General features: G+C 36.5%; 2 protein-coding genes across 4 annotated transcripts; one reads left to right on the top strand and one right to left on the bottom strand.

The window, feature by feature from the left end:
• The first annotated feature begins 730 nt into the window (after nt 1–730).
• Nucleotides 731–19927, top strand: APG10 (Aldolase-type TIM barrel family protein). 3 transcript variants are annotated; one of them, XM_088890521.1, is made up of 10 exons: nt 914–1171; nt 3223–3255; nt 6276–6423; nt 9125–9292; nt 14334–14541; nt 16038–16123; nt 16256–16357; nt 16873–17006; nt 18948–18996; nt 19595–19927. In XM_088890521.1, exons 4-10 carry the CDS (start codon nt 9188–9190, stop codon nt 19769–19771), a joined length of 861 nt encoding a protein of 286 aa, XP_088746647.1. In that variant the 5' UTR covers nt 914–1171; nt 3223–3255; nt 6276–6423; nt 9125–9187; the 3' UTR covers nt 19772–19927. The 3 variants fall into 3 exon arrangements, with proteins under 3 accessions (XP_019051742.1, XP_088746647.1, XP_088746646.1); XM_088890520.1 differs by having other exon boundaries at nt 1051–1171; nt 9125–9183; XM_019196197.2 differs by lacking the exon at nt 3223–3255 and having other exon boundaries at nt 731–1171; nt 9125–9183.
• Nucleotides 19928–25682: 5755 nt separating this feature from the next.
• On the bottom strand, nt 25683–26141 carry LOC104588679 (uncharacterized). Its single transcript, XM_010246703.2, has one exon. It carries the CDS (start codon nt 26139–26141, stop codon nt 25683–25685), a length of 459 nt encoding a protein of 152 aa, XP_010245005.2.
• Nucleotides 26142–26580: the final 439 nt, after the last annotated feature.

Here is a 26580-nt window from a genome sequence, read left to right on the forward strand (position 1 = left end):
TGCTGAGATGTGCATGTGGAATATTTTTGGGGCACACTCTTTGGGGCATAGAGTTATAAGTCATACTTCTACGTGCTCATCCAATCATAGTGCTTTTTGATCATAAAAGATAGGGAAAAAATCCTGATTAGTATCATATGTCACTTTGGTCTATGTATTTTAAAAACGACAATTCAACACTGGAACTTTCAAAATGTGTCAGTCTAGTACCTATCATTAATAGGTTTGTTTAAGTGGAATTTAAAAAGATAAAAATACTCATTGAGGGCCATAATTTTCTTTATCAACCATCCAAACGTTGATAATAAATGAATGGTCCTAAATCATTGTATCTTTTAATCATGAAAGTTGGGATCATTGAATTCTTATTGAGATGTGACCCCAACTTTATTGAATAAAAGAGGCAAGGATTTGAGACTGTTTATTTTATATCAACAATTGATGATTGATAAAAAAATACTAAATGACACATGAAGGGCATTTGCATATTTTCAAATGCCACTTAATGGTTGATTAATGGAAAAACAGGTATTAAATTGACACGTTCTAAAAGTTTAGATATATCGCATTGTGCGTATAGTTTTATTTTGAGAGTATAGAGAGCGTATAGTTACAAGTCATGATTCTACGTGCTCATCCAATCATACATCAAGGTTGGACCCCTCCCCATCACCCCATTCCAGGTTTTGGTTGGGGCTTATATAATCACAAAGCCAAAACAGCAGTAGTTACAAGTCATAGTCGTGTCGGGTTGGATATTTTGGACGGGTTGGACGGTCCAAAAGATTATATGGACTCGGACCTCCAACTATCGGACGGTCCAAAAGATTATATGGACGGGTTCGAGACTAGGGCTCCGACCTCCAACAATCGGAGGAACTAAAGGCTTTACCGGCGGCATTCCCCTCTGTCTGGCGGCACTTCTCTCCAAGGATCTTATCGGCGATTTTCTCTCGCCCTCTCCCTCTCTCCAGCGATAGGAGGCTCTGTTTTTCTCTCATTCAAGTGTTCTCTGGCGACATTCCCCTCTGTCCAGCGGCACTCCCTTCTCTCCTAGGATCTCCAACGATAAGAGGCTCTATTATTCACTCATTCAAGTTTTCGTTGGCGAAACTCCCCTCTCTCCAACGAAATTATCTGGCGGAAGTCCTCTCTCTATCTGCTAATTCAGGTATTGGTTATGCTTTGTATTTTGGCATATAGGTGATTGAGATTGATTTACTTGAGTGTCATGTCTAACGCCATATACAGAGGCTATGCAATATTGTTTTGGGTTTTGATTGGTTATCAATCATTATCTCACCTTTTACTTTCACTTTGATATTATTCTCTCGGTCTTCTCTGATTTCTCTCTTTTTTTGATTTTATTCAAAACCTTGTTTCTGTATTTGTACTGTAGTAGGCAAAATTCCGGGTTATTCTACCTAGATGCCATAGAAAACTGGGGTTTAGCATAATTTTTGTATTCGTATTATCAGTATTATGGATTTATAGGTATCCTAAGACATTGAATTAAAATCAACTTGAACAGGTTGGACGGTCCAATAAGACATTGAATTGGACCACTCCAATCCAGTCCAGGTTGATATGAGATCTCATTATTTCAAGAGAAAAAACAGAGTAAAATGAGAATAACTGTAAGGCCATGCAAAAGATGAATATATTTTGATATGAGAAAAATGTATAGATAATCATCATATTATCAAGGACCTCATACTGATGTTTATATTTCTTAGTAGTCCTTCTACACTATTTAAGAAGCTCTTTATGTAAACCAAAACGAATATGCTATTTCTGTATATTGTCACAGCATGGTTTATATTGTCAATCAATTCTGTTTGGTCATGCTATTGATTGAAAAACAAATGATGACTTATTAGTTTAGCACTAGGGAAGGCAGAGGAATTAAGAGATTTCTCCACTAATGGTATCCCCATTTGGGGCCAAATGGCCAATGAACATTGAATCAAGAAAGCTGTGTGTTTGTGTGCCATTGTCCTGATATTGTGCTTATAATAGCACCTTCAGACTTCAGTTATACTTATCCATAAATTACCCAATTGTGTAGGCATTCAATTATTCTATGTATAATTTTATTTGATAAGTCAACAAGTTATCTACGTGCATCTGAATTTAAAACTAGCTATTTTTAATTACCATTCAATAACTTTTTTTATGGCTGGTCAAAGAGAAGAGGAGGCAGAAGAGGAGGGAGTTGGCAGATTTTTGGCCTCAAACTGATGAAAGTTTAGGATATATATTTTTCTGGGATATGGTCCACCTATTTCAATGGTTTTGAAAATTGTGATGTCATCTATTAGTTGGTAGAAGATTATTTCAAACATCAAGGTTTTGGTTGTATACTTGTATAGTTTAAACAGGATTACTGCTTGTATTTTAGCAGCAATAAAGTATGGTCTCCATCAAATACATGAAATTATTATTAGATATGTTGTTCTACCCCTTCCCACCACCCCATTCCAAAAACGATTAAACATGTAGAGATAAGTTTATGCATGATCCACTATTGCAAATGACTCTCTTGTGGATGGCTCAAGCTGTAAGCCTGTAACCAAATTTAATTTAACCAATTTCTTTCCTTCTGTCTTGCTTCTTGCATATTCCCAACTTCATAGCAAAGGGAACCATTCTTTGAAGCTTGGCCCTGAAAGTCAAATAGCATTGATGGCCAAGCTCATGCTTCATACAGTTTCTTAGGAATGTTACCTTTTCAATATCATAGATTGACTCTTTAATTTATCCACCATTAAGTTTTCACAGAGCTGCTAACTCCTTGGTGACCCAGTTATTTGAGCTTTAGGTAGGCTTTCCAGGTACAGTCTATGCACAATTTCATGTTATCTATTAATCAATTGATGAGTGGGATCTGTTTAGAATAATCTCCAATGACCCCTAAATCTGTTCCTCATTCATCCTATCACCGCCCTCTGACAGCCTATAAAGATTGGCAGTATCATCCCATGCATAATGGAGAAGAGTTGCACCTTCAGAGAACGCTTGCATGCAGTAGAGATATCCACATATGCATTAAAAGCTGCATTCAGTAGTGCTCCTAGCACTAAGATTAAGGAGGAATCATACCAACACTAATAAAGTCTTCTAACCTTGATGATGGGAACACTCTGAATTACTTTGGGAAGAACATCCCCATTAATCTTGTTGTTGCTGTCATTGCTGAAATTGTTCTTGTTGGGGGTGCAGGATATTACAGAATCATAAATGGTGAATGGCCTGGTATGCAAGCCTTATTCTTGATTTTCTAATTGTAAATTTGCTGCTTCTTCTCCTTCCATTATTGTTACAACTAAGAATTATGTTTTCTTAGTGAGTCTTGCACTACCAACTTTGAGGTTGGATGGTTCCTTGAGATTGTATTAGAGCCTCTTTAACCAAGTGATCTAGTGTTTAATTTTTGGGCAATCTGGTCTAAAAGGAATTATTAACACATCATTTAATTACAAATAAAATAGATAAAGCAGGGTTTTTATGATATTGTCACTTTGGCCTTTTCTATTGATATGGTCCCAAAATTTAATCCATTTGCATCTAACAGTTATGACAAGCTGAAGAGTTTTGCAGCAGCTTGGAACACTTGCAGAAGTTGGGACAAAATTCTCTTCTTGATGAGTCTTTTGTTAATAAGGACGAATTGGACTTGGATTGGATTGGACCCAATCTGATCCATTTGCATGTTAATTGGATTGGATTGGATTGTAGTAGATGTCTCCGTATTTTATTAATATTTTCTGGTTTTTTCATGTAATTTTGGTGTTTCATTCAATTTGCATTGTATTGGACTCAATCCAGTCCATTTGCATGTTAATTGGTTTGGATTGGATTACAGCAGATGTTATAGTTTTTTTATATATTTTATGGATTTCTATGTTACTTTGGCATTTCATTTACTTTGGATTGGATTGGACCCAATCCGATCCATTTGCATTTAATTTGGATTGGATTGGATTGCAGCAGATGTTTTTTGTATTTTTTTAATATGTTTTAGCTTATTTTTTTCATGCAATTTTGTTTCTTCATTCACTTTGGATTGGACTGGACCCAATCCAGTTCATTTGCATTTTAATTGGACTGTATTGGAGTGCAGCAGGTGTTGTAGTTTTTTCTATATATTTTCTGAATTTCCAATGTAATTTTGGTGATTCATTCACTTTGGATTGGATTAGACCCAATTCGGTCCATTTGCATTTTAATTGGACAAGATTGAACCCAATCTGGTCCATTTGCATTTTAATTGGATTGGATTAGATTGCAGCAGGTGTTGTAGTTTTTTTTACATATATATATATATTTTTTTTTTCTGGATTTCTCATGTTATTCTGGGCTTTGATTCAATTTGGATTGGATTGGACCCAATTTGGTCCATTTGCATTTTAATTGGATTGGATTGCAGCAGGTATTGTAGTTTTTTTTTAATATATTTTTTTCTGGATTTCTCATGTTATTTTGGTGTTTGATTTAGTTTGGATTGGATTGGACCCAATCTGGTCCATTTGCATTTTATTTGGACCAGATTGGAGTTGGTTTGTATGGATTTGGTCCACTCCATTGTAAATGGACCAATATTGGATTGGACTAAATCCACTCCATTGTAAATGGAAATGGGGTCATTTCTGCCATGTTCTCAGGCCCAATTGGAGTGGGTGACTCCCTTAGAGCTGAGATCTTTGCAGTTATGGAAGGAGTCCAAAAAGCTAAGGAGTTGAACATCAGGAAACTCTTAATTGAAGGGGATTCAGAGGTGGTGATAGGGTGGCTGCTTAAAGATCACAATGGCTTATGGAAGTACAATAATGAGAGGAGGAAGTTCATGTGGCTGGTGCGGGAGATGAAAGTTAAGATACGTTGGGTTAAAAGATCGGCTAATTCCCTAGCTGACGGTTTAGCTAAACAAGGGGCAGAAAGGGATTCACTTTTTTGGGCCAAGCTATAACTTTAGTGTGTTTTCTTTATTTTCTCTTTCCTTTTTCCTTTTCTTGAGGTTCTTTGTTGCTCTTGGAAGATAAGCGTGTTTGTCTTCCTTTTGTAAATCTTCTATTGATGAATTAATGAAAGTGTTATTGATCAAAAAAAAAAAATACTAGTAACATAAGAAACTCAGATGTAGAACTTCAGGGTTACAAAATAACTCCTAGAAGCAATAATTGAAGAAACCAAATATCTTTCGATGGTTTGGGTTGACATCTATGGTGGGTAACACACACTGGAACAAGTTTTATGGTTTTGGAATGAGATTACTGATGGTTGACCTGTAATCCAATTTGCTTTCAACTTATTCCAAAAGTTAACAAATTATGCATGGCAAAACATCCTAGAGTGAGGGTTTCAGCTATGTGGGAGCTGTTAAAATTTTAAGCTTATACATTTTCATATTAGAAACCAAATTTGGTGCTTTATTTCTGTCAAATCCATGAATTTTTTTAGAAGGAATATTAAGTACAAAGTACTAGTAAGTCTTTTAGAACTAAAAAAAAAATGCAAGCATGTTCATGGTGCCTGGAACATGGTAGTTATATTCTGTCTTGGTTACTTCTCAAAAAAAAAATAAATAAATAAACTGTATTGGTTGGTTAAAATACTTACCCATGACCACTCAATGGCTATAAGCTACTCGACATGGTTATGTCAGCCTCTAGGTGCAGATCACTGTGATTTAGAGGAGTTTTTTGTGAATTAATAAGTATTTTCTTTGGTTAAAACTCTGAAATTCAAGTTATATTAGGTTAATTTTTTGTTGGTCGTGAATAAATTTGAGGCATATTGGTTTGTTTAATCACTATTGATAATAAAAGATTTGTTCGCATTAAGGGAAATAGAGAAGAATCTTCTTAAGAAGCAAGAACAAGTAGATGATGCTCTTATTATTGGTGCAGGTTCTACAAGAAGAATATATATATTGCTATAATCACCGATTCGCCATCTATCATTAACCATGGTTCAGAAATGTGCTTAGTATTTTATCTAAAAACCAAAGAAACTAGACTCTTTTCATTCAAAATGCAACTGTTTTCATTCTCTTATAAAAATGGTAACCCAGGATTATAGTTGAAATTACATCTTGGTTGAGATAGGATTTGAATATTATGGTTATTAGTGTATTAGGCTGTGATAGATCCTGAATGCCCAATATGCTATGTATTTTATAGTATAATCCCAATACTCTGTAACAAATAAATCATCATATAAGGCTTCTATGCCTTATCATATCCTAACTATACGGGGTTGGCTATATTTTGCAGAGGTTGTCCATGACCCAGACCATGAATATAACCAAGTTACAGCATTCCATTTCAACTTATGAGCCTACTTCACGTTGTGCAACTTTGAATTCTACAGTCAATGCTGTAAGGAAGCAGAGGTTTACAGTTGCCTTGCCAAAATTATCTGGTATGCATTATTTTGAGTCAGTTTAAAAATTGCATGTATTACAAATCTTTCTTGTATATGGTTGTTGTGGAAGTAGCATAAAGATTCTGTTATGTTTGAAAAAAAATCAATAGATTTGGTTGTTGGAGAATATTAGTTGGAAACAAAAATCAATAAATCAATAAAATTTGAAGACGGAAAGGTTGGAGAAAACTTTTGAGCAAGGAAGTTGCACCAATGCTTTCAATGAGTGCTGTCTTTAGACTGTTCCATGAGAAGGATCTCAGAGCAAATGCTTTTGTTGGTTGCTCAGAGGGAATGGAGCCACTGGAGAGTTGGATGCAGTTTACACTTGGGCAAAGATACTGACTTTTGAACTGGGACGTGCATAAACTTATTCCATTCTAGATTCTTATTGAGCATATTAGAAACAAGATTTATGAGAAAGTGGAGTTCCTATTGGTGTTCTACTGTGTAATGTATACTTAATGTGGATGGTAATTGACAGTACTTGTTTATTCTGAGCAAGGTTTAGCTGAACACTTTAACTGTTTGGTGGGCTGCGGAACCAATGATAAGGTTCCCCACCAGTCTTTAAATACATGGGGCCCGCATTTTTACAGTGGGGCCCATGAATTTATTACTGGCGTGGAATCTCATAATTGGTTCCACAGCCCGCTGAACGGCTAAAGCGTTCAGCTAATCCGAATTCGTTTATTCTACCAGAATTTGATCGATGTAGGTTTGGTTATGAGTGTTAGAAGGAATATTATAAATAAGAACTTCTATGTGCCCAGCTCTAGATAGAAGAGGAAAAATGCAAATGTCATAGTAAGGCTTCATGTATTTTCAATCAATTTGGGACTGTATTTTCAATCAATCTCATTTTTTGGGTGTAGATGGAGGTATTGTTTGAAGGCTTCATGTGGGGTTTCAATCATCTGTTTTCATTGATATCCCCTTAGTTTATATATACGCATAAATACTTCATGGATATTTTTTTGGTTTCTATTTTCTAATAAAAAGATGAATTTAATCTTGGTATCTGGATTTTCCAATCAATCTGCACTTGGCAGATGTATTCCTTACTTTTGTCAAGCAGTCTTTCATTTAGCCCACAGCCTTCAGCCTGAAAAAGTGCTCTGACACCAAGTGATGAGCATGAAAATAAATACAAGAAACGAAACCTAATCTTAACTCAAATATGTCCTGTCCCAACTATATGAGGTTTACTAGCAAACTACTAATATTTTATTAATAACACTACGTTATTGGGGCAAACATCTTTACGAGTTTAGCACAACATGGACAAGGTGTTGGAAACAGAATTTACACTAAAAATGGACAGTTCCAGCAATTGGCATGCAGAATTTACACTAAAAATGGTCAGTTCCAGCAATTGGCATGGATTCAGCACCTAGGGTTGCAAATGGATTGGATCGAAGAGGATACACCTAGATCCAAATTTCATTCATTAATATTACCTTTCAAAAAAATCATTCATTAATGTTTGGATTTAAATTGAATCTTATCCATTGGATTTAAATCAGATTTCAATTAAATACATTTTTTTTGAAGAAGGTAAAGTATTATATTGCAAAAAGAAACCAGGTATATCAGCCCATGTACAATGAGGACCTGTACAATGGGAATTTACAAAAAGATCTGAGAAATTAGATAAAGAATGGTTCAACTTGCAAAAAAGAAAAAAGCTGAACTCCAGTGAAAGCTCTTTGTACACTTAACCAGGAACATAAAAAACCTATAACTTTGTTTTTGACTGAAACTATGTCATTGGAAAGGTTGTAAAAAATTTGGCTGTTCCTTTCCTTCCAAAGGGCCCAAAGGATAGCAGCTGGAAAAATCTTCCAAAGCAGCTTGCCTCTTACATTCAGACCCTCTAAGGTCCACCGTCCACCCCTGAAGAAGCTGTGCAACAGAAGCAGGAGAGCAAGAGGAGACACCAAAACAGGAGAGAGCCATATCTCAGAGCTGCTGAGAGAAGTTGCAGTGAATAAAAATGTGGCTGGAAGATTCAGGAGCTTCATTGCAGAAGGGACAGTAGATACTAGGAAGCTGCATCCCCTTTCTGAGTAGCCGATCTGTGGTTAGGCACTTATTTATTTATTTATTTTTTGATAGATCTGTGGTTAGGCACTTATCAAGTGCTGCAGTCCAAACCAAGAAGGCTACTTTTGAAGGAGCATGGGATTTCCAGATTATAGTTCAATTAAATACAATTTGTTGAACTAAAAATGATCAGAAAGTCAGAACATTATATATTATTGATAAAATGAGCTAAAAATCACTTTGATATTGTATTATTATAAATGAAATAAATTGAAAATAACTAATATAAGATTTGAACCTATGAGTCTTTAGTAAATGCACAACATGCAATCCTTCTTTACTAATAGGTGCATGTCAACTTTACCATTTGCAGCCCTAACAGCACCTGATTTGGAGAATTCATATATATTGCAAAGCTCAAATATTTTCTTTTCCTTCTAGAGTACCTAAGAGCTTTATCTATGTATTTCTCCTAGAACTTGCAGAAATCTGTGTAAATTAAACTTTAGTAGAACCTGATCAAATCCTAATGATTTAATTCAGCCTTAACAGAATCTTTTTACTACTTCCAATATGCTTATTTTCCAAAGAAGCTTCATAAGAATGTAACTGAAGTTGTGACTAGTAATGTTAAAGCTGTTACTCTGTGCAGGATCTCGATCATTCATCCAGTGTGCTGTTCGGTTTAGACCTTGCATTGATATTCACAAGGTGAATGATGAATGCCCTTTCAATGTCAAGAAGAATCTCTCTTGTTAGTCAGGAAAAATGCCTGGCCACTTCTAGGCTCCTGCCACTTGGGCATTATCCAGTGTGGGTGGTATGCCATGTGAACTGCACTCTGCACAGAGCAAATTAGTGGAAGCATATGATCAAGCCATTTGCTTAATGATTTGCATTATATGTAAAAGCTTAAATTACTATTTTATATTGTTAAATGAATTGTTTAGCTTTAGTATTTAGTTAAGACAGCTGGGCAATGCCTTGTTGCCATGTCTCCCTCAGCACAACGTTGGCTAGACAGTATGTAGGTGATAACTAGTTAACTGGACAAGTCAAATGTTTGCTGTAATCCCCTTGGTTTGTTGCATATCGCAACATCTTGTCCATCAACCCATCAGCTTCTCAAAGAAAAATACCTTTAAAATACATTTAAATGCTCGCCACCTAGACCAAAACCAAATGGAAAGGGTCCACATGAACTAAGCAGGATGAGCAGTCAATGAATTATTATTTTTGTCACCCAATCATACACAAGTGGCCAATTAGTGTGCATTCCCTGATTATTTGCTTAGTTGGACATTGGGATCCTCAAATGCCTAGATGGTTGACTCATTGACACCTTGACTACATCAGTTTTATATATAACCAATTAACCTCAATTAACCATAGATATTATAGCCTTACAGGCACACACATTCTTTAGTTGGTTCCTAAGGTGTGGTCAGTAGTTGGGCAGAAGGTTTTTCGAATCATGAATCTCTCTAGTAGCTATGATATTTAATTTTATGCACTATTTCTTTCTGGGGCTAAAGTTCTTATATTGAGAAATATGCATGACTTGTTAGATTTGGGCATGGAGTGCCTGCTATCTCAACAATAGATCCTTCCCATAACTTTTTTTTTTTTTTTTGTGAATCTTTCCATAACTTCTTTTGATGCTACCAATAAACTGTTATTTGGGATTAATGGTTAGTTGGCATAGTTTTTTGTACATTAGAACACTTTCTTATAAGTAAATAATTTATTGATAATAAAACCAACAGATCAGAAATACAAACATGATGTGCACGATCCATCCTAGGGGGAGGCACAAGATGCAGCCTCACCTATAGACAAAACATTGATCAATTACAAATGAACCCAATACAACTAATCCCTATTTACCCTTGCTTAGCTAACAAGTCAGCCAAAGCATTAGCCTCTTGCCCCTCCCATTGTATAATCAGGTTGATGTTACTTGTTAACTACTTGAATTTCTTCATTTCATCCCTACAATGTCAGGTAACTGATTCAAGTTCCCTCAGCCAGTCCACTATCACCTTTGTATCACCTACAATCACCACGTTCTCTAAGTTAGTAACTCTGTTCAGTTTTGGGAGGATATTTGGGTTGGGGATAGCCCCTTGGAAGACCTCATCCTTTCCTTATTCTCTATGTCCTTGTACAAAAAAATGGTTTCAAAATTTCTCTCCCCTTTGGAAACCCCTGTGGCACCAAACTAGGACTTTGGATTTTGTAGAGTATTGAGGGATGAGGAAATTAATTGTTTGCCTAACTTGCCTTATCTCTTCAGTAAGGTTTGTTTGGACTCCTCTGAGCCAGATAAGCAGGTTTGGGTTCCTTGGCCCAAAGGGACTTTCTCTTGTGCTTCCTTCTTCAAGTCCCTTTGTTAGTCTCCTTTTCAACAGTTTTTCCCTACTAGGGATTTTTGGTGTATGCCTATTTTCCCTAAGGCTATGTTTTGTTTGAAGGAAAAAATAGGGAAAGGTAGGGAAACCTTTACAAATCTTGTATAGGTTTCCCTTCCTTTCCCTACATTTTCCTTCAAACCAAACATAGCCTAAGATTATGGATTTTTGTTGGAAAGTGTTTTATGGGAAAATAAACACCTTGGATAGCTTCAAAAGAGAAGATCCTTTCTTTGTATTTCACCTTGGATAGCTTACAAAAGAGAAGATCCTTTCTTTGTATTTCACCTAACTGGTGTATCCTTTGCAGGTCTCATGGTGAGGATTGCTACCACTTATTAATTTCCTGCTCTTTTACTATACAATTATGGGTTTGGCTCTTCTTGTTGTTTGGGTATATGTGGAATATGCCAAAAGAAGTAAGCATGCTCTTTAATCCTTCTTTTTTCTCCTTGCCTAAAAAAGAGGAGAAATTATTGGGAGATGTGCCAGGGCAGCACTGTTTTGGACAATCTAGGAAGAAAGGAGTGCTAGAATCTTCCAAGAGGAGAGAAGCCGTCAAGAATTAGAGTGTCTGTTGAATAGGGTAATGCATTAGTTAAAGACTTTGGTGTTATTTCACCATTTCTCTTTTAATGATATATGGAGGAATTGGCCAGTGGTAGCTAGGTGTTCCTCTATAAAGAGTAGGGTAATGGCAAGTTGGAATTCGGATACCCCCCTCCTGAAGATTCTTTGAACTTTGAAGCTGAATTTTGATGGGAGCAGTCAAGTAACTCAAGTCCCTTTGGAATGGAGAGGCCCTGAGAAAGGAGCTTGGAGAGGTTGTACTTCTTTACTTGGGTCCTTTGGGAATTGGGGACTCTGCTATGGCAGAATTACTAGCTCCCTTACAAGCGGTGAAATTTGCAAATCAATTAGGCATGGAGCAACTATTGATTGGAGGGGATTCCAAGCTGGTGGTGATGTGGTTGAAGAACCCAGAGGATGTTGTTTGGTGTTACAAGAATGAAATCAAGAAATTTAAGTGGCTGACACGAAATATGTCTGTAAGAATACAATTGGTGGGGAGCTCGGTAAATGCATTGGCTGGTTGGTTAGCCAAGCAAGGGGCAAGTAGAGAACAATTTTATTGGGCTCAGTTGTAATTTGATATCTAATCCTTTGAAATCTGTTGGGAGAGGCTGCAGCAGCTTGCCCCTCTCCAAGGGATGCTTGTATTAGTTTGAACCTCTGAATTAATATAATAAAAATTTTCTTTACTTATCAAAAAAAGTTCTCCAAGTTCAAGTTGCTTCCTTTTCTCTTATAACCCCTCCTAGTCTAGAAGGGCCTAAGTTACTTTGGCTGCTTCCATCAAAATTTAACTTTAAAAAACCTTTTAGGAGGAGGTGTCCACACCATATTTACCCTATCCTTCTGCACTGAGCTAGATGCCACTGTAAGCTAATTTCTCCAAATATCATCAAAGGAGAGTTGGCAAAAAATATCCAATGCTCTTAATCAGTGTGTGACCCTGGTCAAAACACATTCTGCCTACTTCTCATTTTTCGTGAATGTTTTATTCATAGTTGTCAAGGTGACACCTAGGCGACAAGGCACCCTTTGAGGCTCGCTTCGCCTAATCGCCAAACAGTTTTCTACTATGTATTATAAAATACTTTTTTATTCTTTATTTTTTGACATTATAATTATAAAATATGCACTATTAAACTAAAATATTCATTTTGTGTGCTTATATACTAATTTCTTTTTATTATTTTCTTATTTGTTAGGGTTTAATCAATATAAACATTGCTAAATGCTGTATTGAACCCCCAACGGCTTTAAAACCTGAACCAATAAGTAAGGAAGAACTTAACAAAAATAAGGGTTCAGCCCCTATATTTTTTGAATTTTCTTTTCCTTCTTTTTCTTCTCATGAATATGTTGATTTTCTATACTTTAACATGAACTCTATACTTTTTTATGAAAATTATGAATAATTACTAAGGAAATATGGTTATGGTACCTAGGGAACTACCCTAGGATCTATGTTTTCTACATAAAAAAATCCATTGCCTAGGTGACAAGGCGCCTTGAAAACTATGGTTTTATTCAATGTTTGTACCTCAAATAAGGATCAACAGAACTAACGGCTGACCATCATATATAAAATAAAAGAATAAAAAAAATTGTTAAGAAAAAGTTCTCAATCCCCACTACAAAGCTTCTCTCTCTACTCCTTTAGCTACACTCTCAGCAAGGGTGTTGTCTGACCTCTGAAGCCATCTGAACGAGTTTCTTGTCCTGGTTGCCATTGGTCTTGTCTCCCTTATGTGACTAGATCTGCTATAAACAAGATTGGTAACATGGGCTGCTATACCGTATTGGAATAAACATGCCAGTGTTCTGTACTGCTACTAGATGTACCAGCAATTCACATTTGGTAGCAGATTTGGAATCCCCGTATGTAGAATGTTTCTTGTCCTGGTTGCCATTGGTCTTGTCTCCCTTATGTGACTCTAGATCTGCTATAAACAAGATTGGTAACATGGGCGGCTATACCGTATTGGAATAAACATGCCAGTGTTCTGTACTGCTACTAGATGTACCAGCAATTCACATTTGGTAGCAGATTTGGAATCCCCATATGTAGAATGTTTCTTGTCCTGGTTGCCATTGGTCTTGTCTCCCTTATGTGACTCTAGATCTGCTATAAACAAGATTGGTAACATGGGCTGCTATACCGTATTGGAATAAACATGCCAGTGTTCTGTACTGCTACTAGATGTACCAGCAATTCACGTTTGGTAGCAGATTTGGAATCCCCGTATGTAGAATGTAGCTTCTAAATTTTCATTGTCCTTCCATCTACACTCTAGGCTCGAAAAGTCTCCTACCTTAAAGTCTTATAGTAGGGCCAATATCTCTGCCCTTGTTGCTGTATTCTCACCATCTGAGCCTGAATGTGGCAACCAGATCTTTCATTGTTCCCTTGAAGGCTCTCCCCATACTTGGGGGTCAGGTTATAATGGAGCAGCCATGAATGTTTAACATTTTTCACTGAATACTGCTATCATTCTGTTGTTCCTTGTAAATCAATCCAAATTGTTCAATTGATACAAACTCAAGATAATGGAAAAAGGAAAGTTCCAAATAAAAGATTGTAAATGGACCACTCTTATAAAGTTTTTCCTCACAGACATTAGTTCTGGACCTTCTGGTACAGTCATTTGGTAGCCATACTTCAAGTTCAAGTATGCGGTGATCACAGTTAGAGTCAGTGATTGAACTGTCTACCTTAACAAAGTTGAGTTGATCAACCATTTCTTTCTAACCTCTTTGTAGGATCTTATTAGCTACTACTTGTTAAACTTCTAATGTGATTGATATTTTTAAAGTACTGTGATCTGGAATCACCATTTTTTTTCCCTTTCTTTTTTCCTGTTTTAACTTCAAAATTTTCAGGGAAAAGTGAAACAAATTGTTGGATCTACCCTCCGGGATTTGAAAGAGGACAAGTCAAGTCTTATAACAAATTTTGAATCAGATAAGTCAGCAGCAGAATATGCAAACCTGTACAAACAGGATGGACTTACAGGTGGTCATGTAATAATGCTGGGCGCAGATGCATTGAGTATTTCAGCAGCAATTGAGGCTTTGCATGCCTATCCGGGTAAGATGATGGTTACTATCTACTTCTGATGAATGTCTGAATTCCCCTTCCTCATCTAATTCTCTCATATAGTTAGGTGCTATTGCATGGTATTCTGTCTTTGACTTGGAAGTCCTGTTATTGCGAAGAACTGTACTTATTTATTGAAATTTTGGTGTGTGAGAGATTAATCCAGGTTGATACTGGAAAGTAGCTACTTCATGTTATGTGTGTGTGCGTTTTCTTCTTTTTGTCAAGTACTTAATTACTGTATATGGAATACATGGTCCTTCTGTACTATATATTTTTTGATTGGTAACTTGTAACTTTTTTTATAAGAAAGAAAGAATGAAATAACTACAATCATGCCTACCAACCATCATATAGGCTTGCATAAACCACCTATCTGTTCATTATTGCTTACAATCATGCTTAGCAAACCATCATGGTCTGAAACTTTGATGGGAGTTGTGTGGGTATTAATAGACTGATCATTGAGGGAGACTTGAAAACTGTGATAAAATGGTTGTAGAAGACATGGCAGTTGAGGAATGAATTCAGGTGATTTAAGTGGCTGTCAAGGGACATGTCAATCCATGTGAGATGGGTGAGGAGATCTGCCAACAGCTTGACGGATGGCTTAGCTAAGCAAGGGGTTCAAAGAAGACATGTTTTGGGCTCATTTGTAAATTTGGTTTAGGTCAGCTTACTAAAGCTGGTTTCTTTCACAACTTCTTGTTGTATCCATAATTTTTTAATTAATGAAATTATTTCTTTGTTGCTGATAAAAAAAAAAAACTACTCCTTGTTTGGCCATGGCATCAGCCAAACAATTTGCTGATTTGTGGATGCAGCAAAACTTGGCTCCCATTTCTCTTGCTATCACATCTATTTCCTTCTATTATGAAACAAACAAACCTAAGATGACAAATGTTTTTGTATGTGAAATATAACACACATTTGAGTCTTCCACAATGCCCAGCTGAACAAAATAATCCTTAGTAAGAAGGTCTCTATTGGATGTCTAAGTGACAAAAGATTGACAATGAATTTAAAGTGAAAAGTAGTTTTTTCCCAGCTGATTGGTATATTCTTTCAGTTTCTTCCCATGTGCATCATCAAAGGGGAAATTGGGATTAATGTCGGTTGCTCGAATCATGTTCCATGCAGAGGTGGAGCTAGGATCATTCACTTGGGAGGCCATTGTATAAACAAACCTTATAATAATTAAGGAGGGGGGTATTACAATTAGGATGGGTGACATCTCTTACCACCACCAATGTATATGTGGGGTATTTTCAATTTTCTTTTTTACTTGGCAGGGGGGGGGGTCATGGTCCCCCCTTGGCTTTGTACCTAGTCTCATGTTGAACTCTACTTGTACCTCAGTTGTTATTAGTTTATTACTGTTCTTTAAAGGTGGGATTTTTCCATATTTGATATTATGGGATAATGGTTGTTTAAACCTATTATTGCATTCCTCTACTGAAATTACATTGAGGAATGTAAACTTCTAGGTGGATTGCAGGTTGGAGGTGGGATCAATTCAGACAATGCATTGAGTTATCTAGAGGAAGGGGCAAGCCATGTCATTGTTACATCAGTATGTAATTTATGTCCTGAAATGATACCATGTTATTTATCAAGAAAATGTTCATTCAGTGATGGTCTGGATTATTTAGATTTCTTTTCTCCTAAAATATTCTGCTCTTGCTCTTTATGATTTTTATGGCAGTATGTTTTCAAAGATGGACAAATGGACCTTGAAAGGCTCAAAGATCTTGTACGTATTATTGGCAAACAAAGACTTGTGCTGGATCTAAGCTGCAGAAGGAAGGTATGCAAATTCTACCTTTAGAAACCACACACTCACAAACACATTTCTGAAGCCAAAGGAGTTCCCGTATCCACTTAAATTTTGGCACAATCAGGTAAGTGTTAAAATACGGAAAACCAGTGAGTATTTAGCGTTCCATTGACCATGAAAACCAGTAAGTATCATACAATAGGGTACAATACAATACATATTGATACTTTGAACCATGCTTTTAATAGGTTTAAACATTAATGTCCATCTATATAGATGTAGATATATAACCATCATCAATGCAAGAGGCAGCCCACCAGAACAAATTGAATATATTGTAAGGACCATCTTGCACGTTGGTACACCGAATAAATAGTTACAGAAGCTTGAAATCTGATAATGTAATTACATTACCATTTAGGAACTCCAAAGGTTTTGAGAGGAAAACCAAAGAACATTCCCATTGAAAAGTTTAGTTTTTATAACGAGCTTTTGGATTTTCCGAGTTTTCCTTCAATCTTATCAGCAGTTAGTTTGGTGTGCAGGAAGGGAAATATGCAGTTGTGACTGATAGATGGCAGAAGTTTAGTGATGTATATCTTGATGAGGAAACTTTAAATTTTCTTGCCACCTATGCTGATGAGTTTCTGGTTCATGGAGTTGATGTTGAAGGAAAAAAGTAAGTTCACTAATATTTTAACATCGGCATTACAATTTTTTTTTTTTTTGGGGGGGGGGTTATTTTCAGCAATGATAGCATTTTAATCATTGCCTTGGACTTTATTTAGTGGGGTTGCTTCCACTTATATGTTGTGAGATAATATTGGATACATTTACATATCTGCGCTTTTGCACAGTTAGATACCCCCCCCCCCCCCCTTTCCTATGATAACTAAGGTTGAGATGCCAATTGTATCAATTTCAGTCATTGCATCTACTCCAAAAATAATTATCACTTTAGAAATGTGAGATTTGGAAGAAAAAAAGGTTCCTGGTGAAACTTATGTTTTCATTTACTTGATGGAAACTCTGCCTTGCTTTTTCATATTTGCCAAATTACAGAATACCTTGATGAGTCTTAGTTGTATACTCTTCATGTAATTCTTTGCAGATTTGATTTTTGATCTTACACTTTATTCATCCATTAGCTATTAAAAATGAGATCTTTGCTTCCTCACCTCTGTCAACTCTTAAACTTTTACTAGCAATTATGCTCTTATATAGGACTATCAAGAGGTTAGGCAGACCCTAATTGAACTAACCCAATTATATAGGGTCTAGGTCTGCATTATGTGTTCTGATTATAATTTGGTTGGGATCGGTTCAGGTTGTTCCAAACCAATTAACGGGCAGACCCTAGCTGTTGATCATAATCGGACCTTATTGGGACAGACTATGGTTTGGAACTGGTTCTGCACATTTACTGCTTATCAGGTTGCGACTGGGTCTGCCCTGAGCAGGACCCAACCTGACCCACTGATAGCACTTCACTTCTATCTTTTGCAATTTTCCATCTCTGCCCTTCGTCCTCTTAAATTGTTATTCCCTCGTTGATGTACTCTCTTCTCTCTATGTGCTAGTCTCTCTCCCATTAGAAAACCCTATCTTGTTCTTTCCTACTTCCTATTCATGCCATCATCTCCACATCTCAGACCTTTCTCCTTCATCTTTATTCTATTGAAACTTTCCTCTTTTTATGCATCTCTAGGTTTTCTATTTATTTTTACTCCTCTCCACCTCTGTGCCTCTAATAAGTGGGGAGAGAAAATCATGGAGATGAAGCAAATGGGGATTAAAGTAGCGAAGAAGGAAATCTGCAAGTGATTACAATGAAGATGGAGGAGATGAAGTGGGAATAGTCTGAGCTTCAGGATTCTATCTTGGTCTTTGGTTTGGATATGATGGCAATAATAGTTAACCGTCTTGATGCACACATTGTGGTGCTCACAATCCTCAACCCCCTCTTTCTATTTCTTTGTTCTTCTTTTCTATCTTTGTCTTTGTTTTGGTAGCAGTTCAGCTTTATTATGTTTTTTGTCCACATGGAATGAGAATTTGACCACAATTTTGTTTTTCTGTTTCATATAACAGTCATATTTGCATGTATTTGCTTCTATTTCACTAAGACATTTTTAGCTGTCTTTACAACTGACCCAGAAATGAAACGGCCTTTCCATCTGGGTGGTGGGTCAGCTGTTCAATTTGCGACATCATAATTAAATAATAAATAGAGAAAATACAGAAAACTTCTAGAAAAATTGGGCATATTTCTAATATTATATATTCATCATATTAAACCAAGACAAGTTAACAAATGAGAATTATTTTTGTTAATAATGGAAATGACTAAAAATACAAAAAGACAAAAAAGAGAACTAATATCTAATGCACACAGCACACATTTTCTCACTTTGTAATAAGTAAACACGATGTTGGAGTTGTCGCTATTCATTTTAATGATTTGGTTGGCAGACACCTCCCGTTTTTTGGCTTCTTGTACTATTAAGTCCCTCTGCTAGAAAAAGATGTTGGAGCACACATTAGACTAAAAGCATCTTTGTGTTTGCTTTCTAATATTCTTTTCATAGAGAATTTGATTACAGTATCTTGTATATTTCAGGCTAGGAATTGATGTCGACCTCGTGGCATTGCTTGGGAGGAGCTCACCGGTGTGTAATATTTGATTCTATTGTACTTTTGTTTCTTCCTTGCCTCCAAAAAGTACCTTAGAAGGAATCCCTTAATGAATGCCATATGATCTAAGCCAAATGCACTAGCATCTGAACGAATTTACTTCTGTTCTTCTTGACTCAATGTTATAAAATGCCACAAATCTTAATGATGGTTGAAGTGCTTTAAATTAATTATGATAAAAGGTATGCTACTTGGCCAATTGACAGTGAGTTCTCTCAATAGAAAAGAGGGAAGTCATCATATTGCCAAACATGTAGTAGCTAAATTGTTAAAAATACTGCTAAACATTTATTTCAATGTTGTTTGCATTTATAAAGAAAATCCTATGATTCTAAAATCTGGAATAAAAAATATCTGGTCACCAAAAGGGAAGATATCCACCATGTAATTATTATTTTACCTATGGGCATATTTATGGGCAAACTGGGAATATTTTCATTCCAATGATACATTCATCGGTGGCTGAAAATAGACTTCTCCAGCCAATAGATTTAAGTTCTTTCATTTCTGAGAATTATGATTTATGTATTGCTCTGACATTTATGTTTTCCTCATTCTTTGTTATGGTTTCAGATTCCGGTGACATATGCTGGTGGAGTCGCAACAATGGCCGATTTAGAAACGATAAAGGCATCGGGGATGGGACGAGTGGATGTTACAGTAGGGAGTGCTCTGGATATTTTTGGCGGTGACTTGGCATACAAGGATGTTGTTGCTTGGCATGATAAGCAGGCAGCTGTGGCAGTTTAAGTTTGTTTGGTTCAATTCTCATTATTGCTCATTATATTTAATAATAAAATTTTAGAATGGACAAAAATTGGTAAAAAGTGTGCAGAATGAGAAAATGTTGCTACAAACCAAACTCTTTCCAAAAAAAATCTTTTTGTTGGTGTGGCTTCTGGTGAATCTGCAGTCTAATGCATGCCAAATCTCTTATCATGTTTTTTCTTGGTAAATAAGTTACGATATAACTGGTTGTAGGAAACTAAGGAATCCAGAGTTGCTCTTCACAGAGCGTTCTTCACACCAATCTCACAGAGCGTTCCCATACTTGTATGTTGTCATTGATGGGGAGATGTTTACAATTCACATATGTGATATGCTGTGTAGTTGTGTAATTGGTGTGAAAAATTCTCGGGCAAATCTGATATTGAAAATAAGATCAAAATTATTCCAGGTTACACTTAAATTTGGGAAACTGAGAGTTTGGCGATTCATGTAAATTAGAAACAAGGAAATCTGTTGGTACTCATTGCTCCACTTTTGAATTAAGGAATATAAGAGGAAACTGAAAAAAAAAATCAGTAAATCAAATTGTTGGAATTTGAATAGGGAGCATTTTGGAATTTGGACTCGTTGAGAAATGACTTGCATACGGCTTGTTAGCGGTGGCAATTGGGTGGGTTGGGTTGGGTTTCGGTTGAGTTAAACTCAATCCATCTAACCCGTTAATCCATTAATGACCTAGTTATATGAAATTAAATGAGTTGGGTTCAACTCAAACCTGCTTTAATTCAAACCAATCTGCCCAAACTCATTAATTTTATACAAGGTTTAAAGTATCAGAAATGCAAGGTGTATCGGAAAGGTAATTTTAAGAGATGTATCGAGATACGCTTTGGAAACGTATAGATACGGACGAAAAATTAAGATATGCATTGATACACTAGAAAATCCAAAAAAAAATCATTAAAAATATGAACAATAATAAAAATGAGTTTTATGTGAGTATAATTAATTTATTTAAACATAAAAACCATTCTTTAATGATTTATATAAAGTACCGGGATATAATTAGTAACCATTGAAAAATAATAAAAGAACTAAAATGTGTGTGTATATACTAATATTTATTAGTTAATATATATTATATATATAGATTTAGATAATATTTATTATGTATATAAGTTAATATATACCTTAATTTTTAATAAGTAAATATAACTTGTATTCATCTTATTATTATATAAATATTAATAATCAAATTTTTAGCATTTGTTGAGAAACATCCACCAAGGCAAGAAAGATTACTTTAAGTATAAAAAAACATATTGTTCTAATAAGTAATTAAGGTTGGCATAATGGTTAATTAATTATTATTGTAACCAAATGATTTGGGTTTGAAACATGTTATTTTTGGTTTGTGATTTTTAACAAGTTATTTCACTTAAATAACATTTAATGACATATTAAATATTGTAATTAAAGCCTTAAAGGTAACTTAGATGAGCATTTAATTAAATTATATTAGCATTTATTGATGTCTCAAAGCTTAATTAAAATTGATATTAATGAGAGAGAGAAGAGATAAATTAAATTTAAATTTAAAAGGGTGAGGGAAATTAAATTCGGCTGATACATAATGCGTATCGGCCCTTTTCGGGTATGTATCAGTGCGTTTCGGATTGTATTGACCGATACATATCCGAAACAATCCGATACGGCTCTGTATCAGTCTGGTAAGGACGAAAAAATATGAAACAATCAAATTCTACATGTTCCGTGTATCGAAACTCTTCTAAAATGATACGCACCTGTATCGGTCGATACATATCCGAAACAATCCGATACGACTCCGTATTGGTCTGGTACGGACGAAAAAATACGAAACAATCAAATTGTACATGTTCCATGTATCGAAACTTTTCTAAAACGATAGGCACCCGTATTGGCTGATATGTTGCGAAATTTAAAACCTTGGTAGTTACTATTTACATAAGTGGTGAATGTTCAAATCACATTACATGCATGTTATTTTTACACAAGCGGCGAAGCCATTTGACTATGTTCGGATTTCGGGTTTGACCAAACCACTTAGGTTCAAACTACTCAGACCAACTTGAACTATCTAATTGGACTATCTTCGAACTAATCACATCAAGGGTGGTTGAACCGTTTATATCTGGATCAGTCCGGTTGGACCGATTTAGTCAATGGTGGATTGACTTGGATCAGACCATATCGGGCTTAGGACAGAACCGACTGACCCGAAGTGGGTCAATGTAAGTAAATCGGGTTGGGTTATGTGGATATTGGTCGGACAGACGGTCCAGATCGGGCAAAGCACACAAACACCGAATCATCTCGCCCGAAACCATTTCAAATTCGGATTGACTTTGATAAGCTTGTATCGGGTTGTGTGAATACTGGTTGGGCCGGAAGACCCAAACCAGGCAGAGCAAGCGGTACCGAACCATCCCATCCGGGGTCTATTTTGGATGCGGGTTGAACCGCTTCAGTATATGTTGGATCGGGTCAGACCGCGTTGAATTGGTTCGGACTCGGGTCAAATTGATTTGGATTTATGTTGGGTGAAGTGTATTGATTCAAGACAAACTAAATTTAGTCAATAATTAATAGAAAATTAATGCATTATTTATAAATTATTTAATTCAAATGAAGAAAATTAAAAAAAAAGGCTAAGGAACTAATACTTATGTCTATAATGATTAAAAATTGTGAAGTAAATGGGCGGGTTGGGTGAAAAATTGCCACCCCTACGGCTTGTTACCTATATGGTTCACTAGTGTGGGCTTATGGAGATGAATAAGAAACTGGGCTTAACTGAGACTTGGGTCCCATACTCGCATGCAATCAAATACAAATAGTGAGGGGCAAAATTGGTTTTTTAAAAAGTTACAAGTCATGTGCAATCACATGCCGACAGAATGTGGCAACGGTAGGGGAGAGTTAGTCAATTGTTAGAATGCCTAGGGATAGTTAAGGGATTCTACAAATAATAGGGATAGTTTTAATCTATTTTCTAAAACTTATATTAGGGTAGTTTAAGAGATTTGTCCAAATAATTGATCCAAGAAATGCAATCCGGCAATGTGGGCTTGGTGACCGATCTAAGCCCAGCCCATTTAGTTAACAATCAACAGTAGCAGCCTCTTGTTTGAAGTATCCCTATGATTTAGTAAATTGACTAACTCTACCTTTAGTGTTTATATATTGGCTTAAAGTACCATTAAGCTTTTTTGGCAATTGGTATTGTTGTTAAGTATTAACGAATGAAATGAAATGTCCAATTTATCCTCCATTATTTTTCAAATTTTCAAAATAAAACCCAAATGAAATATTTGAAGAACTATAATGCAAAACTTGAACTTTTCTTTTATTCATAAATAACCACAACATCCATTAAATTGAAACTCCACCTTCGGCTTGTAAGCATTCTATTTACTTCTCCCACAGTCCCGCTGAAACCACTTTCAAAATACAACCAAATAATTAAAACCAAATAGGTTACATGCCAATATGCCAGGCTTGTAAGCATGAACCAACGATTGCAATTCAGTGTTGTATTTTGAGACATACAAGTGAACCTAGCTAGTTAGCTGATTCCCAATTTCAGACTCTGGAATCCAAGGCCAACAGTATTTTCTTCCTGCGACCCATGGGAATCCATAAAGTTTTGAGATGTCGTCAGTCATGTTAACCAGAGCAGTCATGTCAATTTCCTCTGCCTGAAAAATAATCAAATACTTTTCGAGACTTAGAGACTGTATGAAGCCATCCACTGATTTACCATCCTTTGATTGAGTCTTTTTCTTCCAAGCAGCTGAACTACTGATTTGTCCCAGATAGTTTCTCAGATCCTGGACACCTGCAATAGTACCCTTTCCGTTCTGATATACTTTCTGGGGACCCTTCTTTTGGAGCTTCAACATCTCTTCTACCATCAACTTTGCGATTTGATGCTTGTGGTTCATCCTCCTGATAAAGATCATGCTCCCACTCGACACTTGTCATTATCATTCAGCCGCTGCCTCTTGCCATTGGTTTGTCTCTTCGGACTAAAATTTTAAGAATTTTTAAAAATATATCAATCACGTGATGTCACATATAAAGAAAAATTAATGATAAAGAATGTTTTAGACAATTATCAGAATATGTAAATAGTAAGGATAAAGACGTAGAGTTAGCCAATTTCCTAAATTATAAAATACTTTATAAAAAATTTGCCTATTAATAATTTTGGTAGATTACAGACTGCTACCACTAAGGGTATAGCCCCTCAAATTTTGTTTTGCAACTAAGACCTGAATTTTTAGATTTCAGTACTTTGCCCCCATTAACAAGGTTGATGTCGAACGTATAATTATTAAATTACCCATTCAAGATTCAAATGTGTTGAGAGAGAAAGGCATCAAAGTGATGAAATGGGTATACTAAAGCACAATATCTCTTTTGAATTGAGTTGATGTGCTTCGAAACCCTATTTCTTCTTCAAGAAGGGTTTTTGAACTTTCAAGTAGATCAACCTAGTCCAAAAGAAAAAGAGGATACCATAGTTCCTAGCCCATCAACTCTTAATTTTACTTTCATAGTCAACCCCCCCCCCCCCCCCCCATTAACGGAGTCGGGGTAAGGTGTTGACATCCATATATTTAGGGGTCTTTATCGCAAAAAACAAAATTGGGAGGGGCCAAGTGTTACCACTCCTATGTACAAAGGTAGGCTTCTGTATTTTACCCTAAAAATTTACAACAGTGTGCCACGCAGGCCACAGGGCCCACAGCTACAGTGTATGCATGATATATGAGAATAGGTTATTAGGAGACATCAACATCACTGAGCCACCAAATTGGCGTATGGTCTCCCTTGTGCTTTGAATGGATATGGGCCCACTCCCTTGTACTTTTTGGCTTTGCAGGTGAATGTTTGTTTTAGTTAGTTTCAACACAATTATCTAATTGTTTTGGGTTGTTGTTTAGCAGAAGAGGCTAGCTCTAGCCTTCTGTTTTTATCTTGATTTTCGCACGTGTGAACTCCAAGATGTCTCCACGTCATCTTGTTTCCCCCGTGGGCCGTGACATGTCCATGTCTTGGTCCAGTATTGGTCTTCCACGTGGCAAACAAATCGGTTGCAACTTGTGGTTTACAAAACCATGGGAGAGTTGGGTCTCGACTCGAGTTATCTCGTAGTCATTCCCTTGGTAAATAAACTAAACAGACATCAACATCGGTCGGAAATTAACAACGTAAGCCACCCATTCTATTAAACCGTGCCAAGCTTGTGGCTGAGTCAACCCAACATTCCGACCGGGTTTCAAACAATCACCCAAGATGGGTCCGACCAGACAGAAAACCCGAATTAATGCTCACTGGGTCACAGTTTTACTGGTTAATTCGGCTGTTAACCCGATTTTTTTGGTAACCCGTTCAAACCATGACTGGGATTCGTGAAGGTCATTGGGTCACCGGTATTCGGTTCAACCGTCCGGTGCAGTAGTCTTTACAACACTGCAATCGCCCATATTTTCTTTCTTTCTTGTTGAGTCGACTCGTTGACTCGGTTGATTGCACCCCCAGACAACATCATTAGCTGTTTGAAGTTTGAACGTCTATATTTCGATTCATCAAGGTACTCACGACTAAGCGACCACCACAACCACCACCACCACCACCATCTTCCATGGAAATAAGTATTAGTATTTGGAAATTTCGTTAGCATGAGCTTATGCTCTTATATATGATCAATATAAGGACATTTACAGTGTTGCTTCTTGAAAAGCAGAGATAAAAAAAAGGAAAAAGAGCAGAAAAAAGAAGACCTATAATAGCTATATATGTATTTTAGTTTAAACCTAACATTGCTTTTTTGCTTTTTTTTTAGTCTCAGAAGAGGTTAGAAAGAGAAAGAGATTCAAAAACTCTAACTTGAATCAGTCGTCATTTCTCCTTCTGGTATGCTTTCTAACACAGGCCTCCACCCTTTACAACATTCAGTATCATCATCAACAACACCAACTTCGCTCTGTCTGCTCTGAAGCTGAGAGACCATCTCGTCAACCGAGACTCCTCCTTTGGATAGCATCTCCCTGAGCTCCTGCTTAGTGATAACCAGCTTAATTCTCACAACACCAGCTTCACGTCGAGGCTCAGCAACATTGGTGGACGGCAGAGGTGGTGGGAGAAGATAATAGAGACGGCCACTAAGCATCTCTGTATCAGGAGGAAGGTGGCGAAGCACCGGAAGTGTGTCGGAGATGGCGTGGCCGGCGAAATCAGCTAACACCTGATGAACTCTGAGGGGTGCTTGATACTCAAGGACCTTCCCGTCCGTCTTCATCACCTTGATGGAGTCCCTGGATAGAACTAAGCAGTTCCCCATGATTGGGTCTCTACGAAACAAACTGATTAAGCAATTTCAGTTAGGATGAAAGCTTGTATTTTGAGTTGAAGGGTGGAAGGAGAATGAATGAATTGTATTTAAAGGAGGAAGTCTACAAAAATACCCCCTTAATGTGCCTCAAATTACAGGAATTAAAGAGCTTTGTCCTTTGACCCCACCTAGTGATTTTCTTTTTGTTTTCAAGTAGAGAAAAGCCTTACTCTACCTTGACAGCCTGACCCCACTCTATAGATTTTTTTTGTTTTCCTTGGCTTTGGCAGATTAAGCTATATAGCTCTGATGACACTAGAAACTTGTAGCCCTGAATGCCCTAGTGACTTGAAGCAGAGTCATATCCCATGCCCAAAGGCCAAGAGTCCAAGAGAGCATGTTGCATTACAATAGAGCTCCTCAAATTTCACAGGCTAAGTGGATTGTC

Source organism: Nelumbo nucifera, chromosome 6 (assembly GCF_055504915.1).
Source record: "Nelumbo nucifera cultivar China Antique chromosome 6, China Antique-T2T, whole genome shotgun sequence".
NCBI classification, from domain to species: Eukaryota; Viridiplantae; Streptophyta; class Magnoliopsida; order Proteales; family Nelumbonaceae; genus Nelumbo; species Nelumbo nucifera.

What these genes read in the sequence shown, in the direction of transcription:
- APG10 (XM_088890520.1), top strand. An exon ending in GGCTTTGCATGCCTATCCGG is followed by an intron (nt 14,542 to 16,037) that starts GTAAGATGATGG and finishes GTAAACTTCTAG; the next exon opens with GTGGATTGCAGGTTGGAGGT. An exon ending in TGCTTGGGAGGAGCTCACCG is followed by an intron (nt 18,997 to 19,594) that starts GTGTGTAATATT and finishes TTATGGTTTCAG; the next exon opens with ATTCCGGTGACATATGCTGG.
- LOC104588679 (XM_010246703.2), bottom strand. Translation starts at nt 26,141, where the DNA reads ATGGGGAACTGCTTAGTTCTATCCAGGGACTCCATCAAGGTGATGAAG.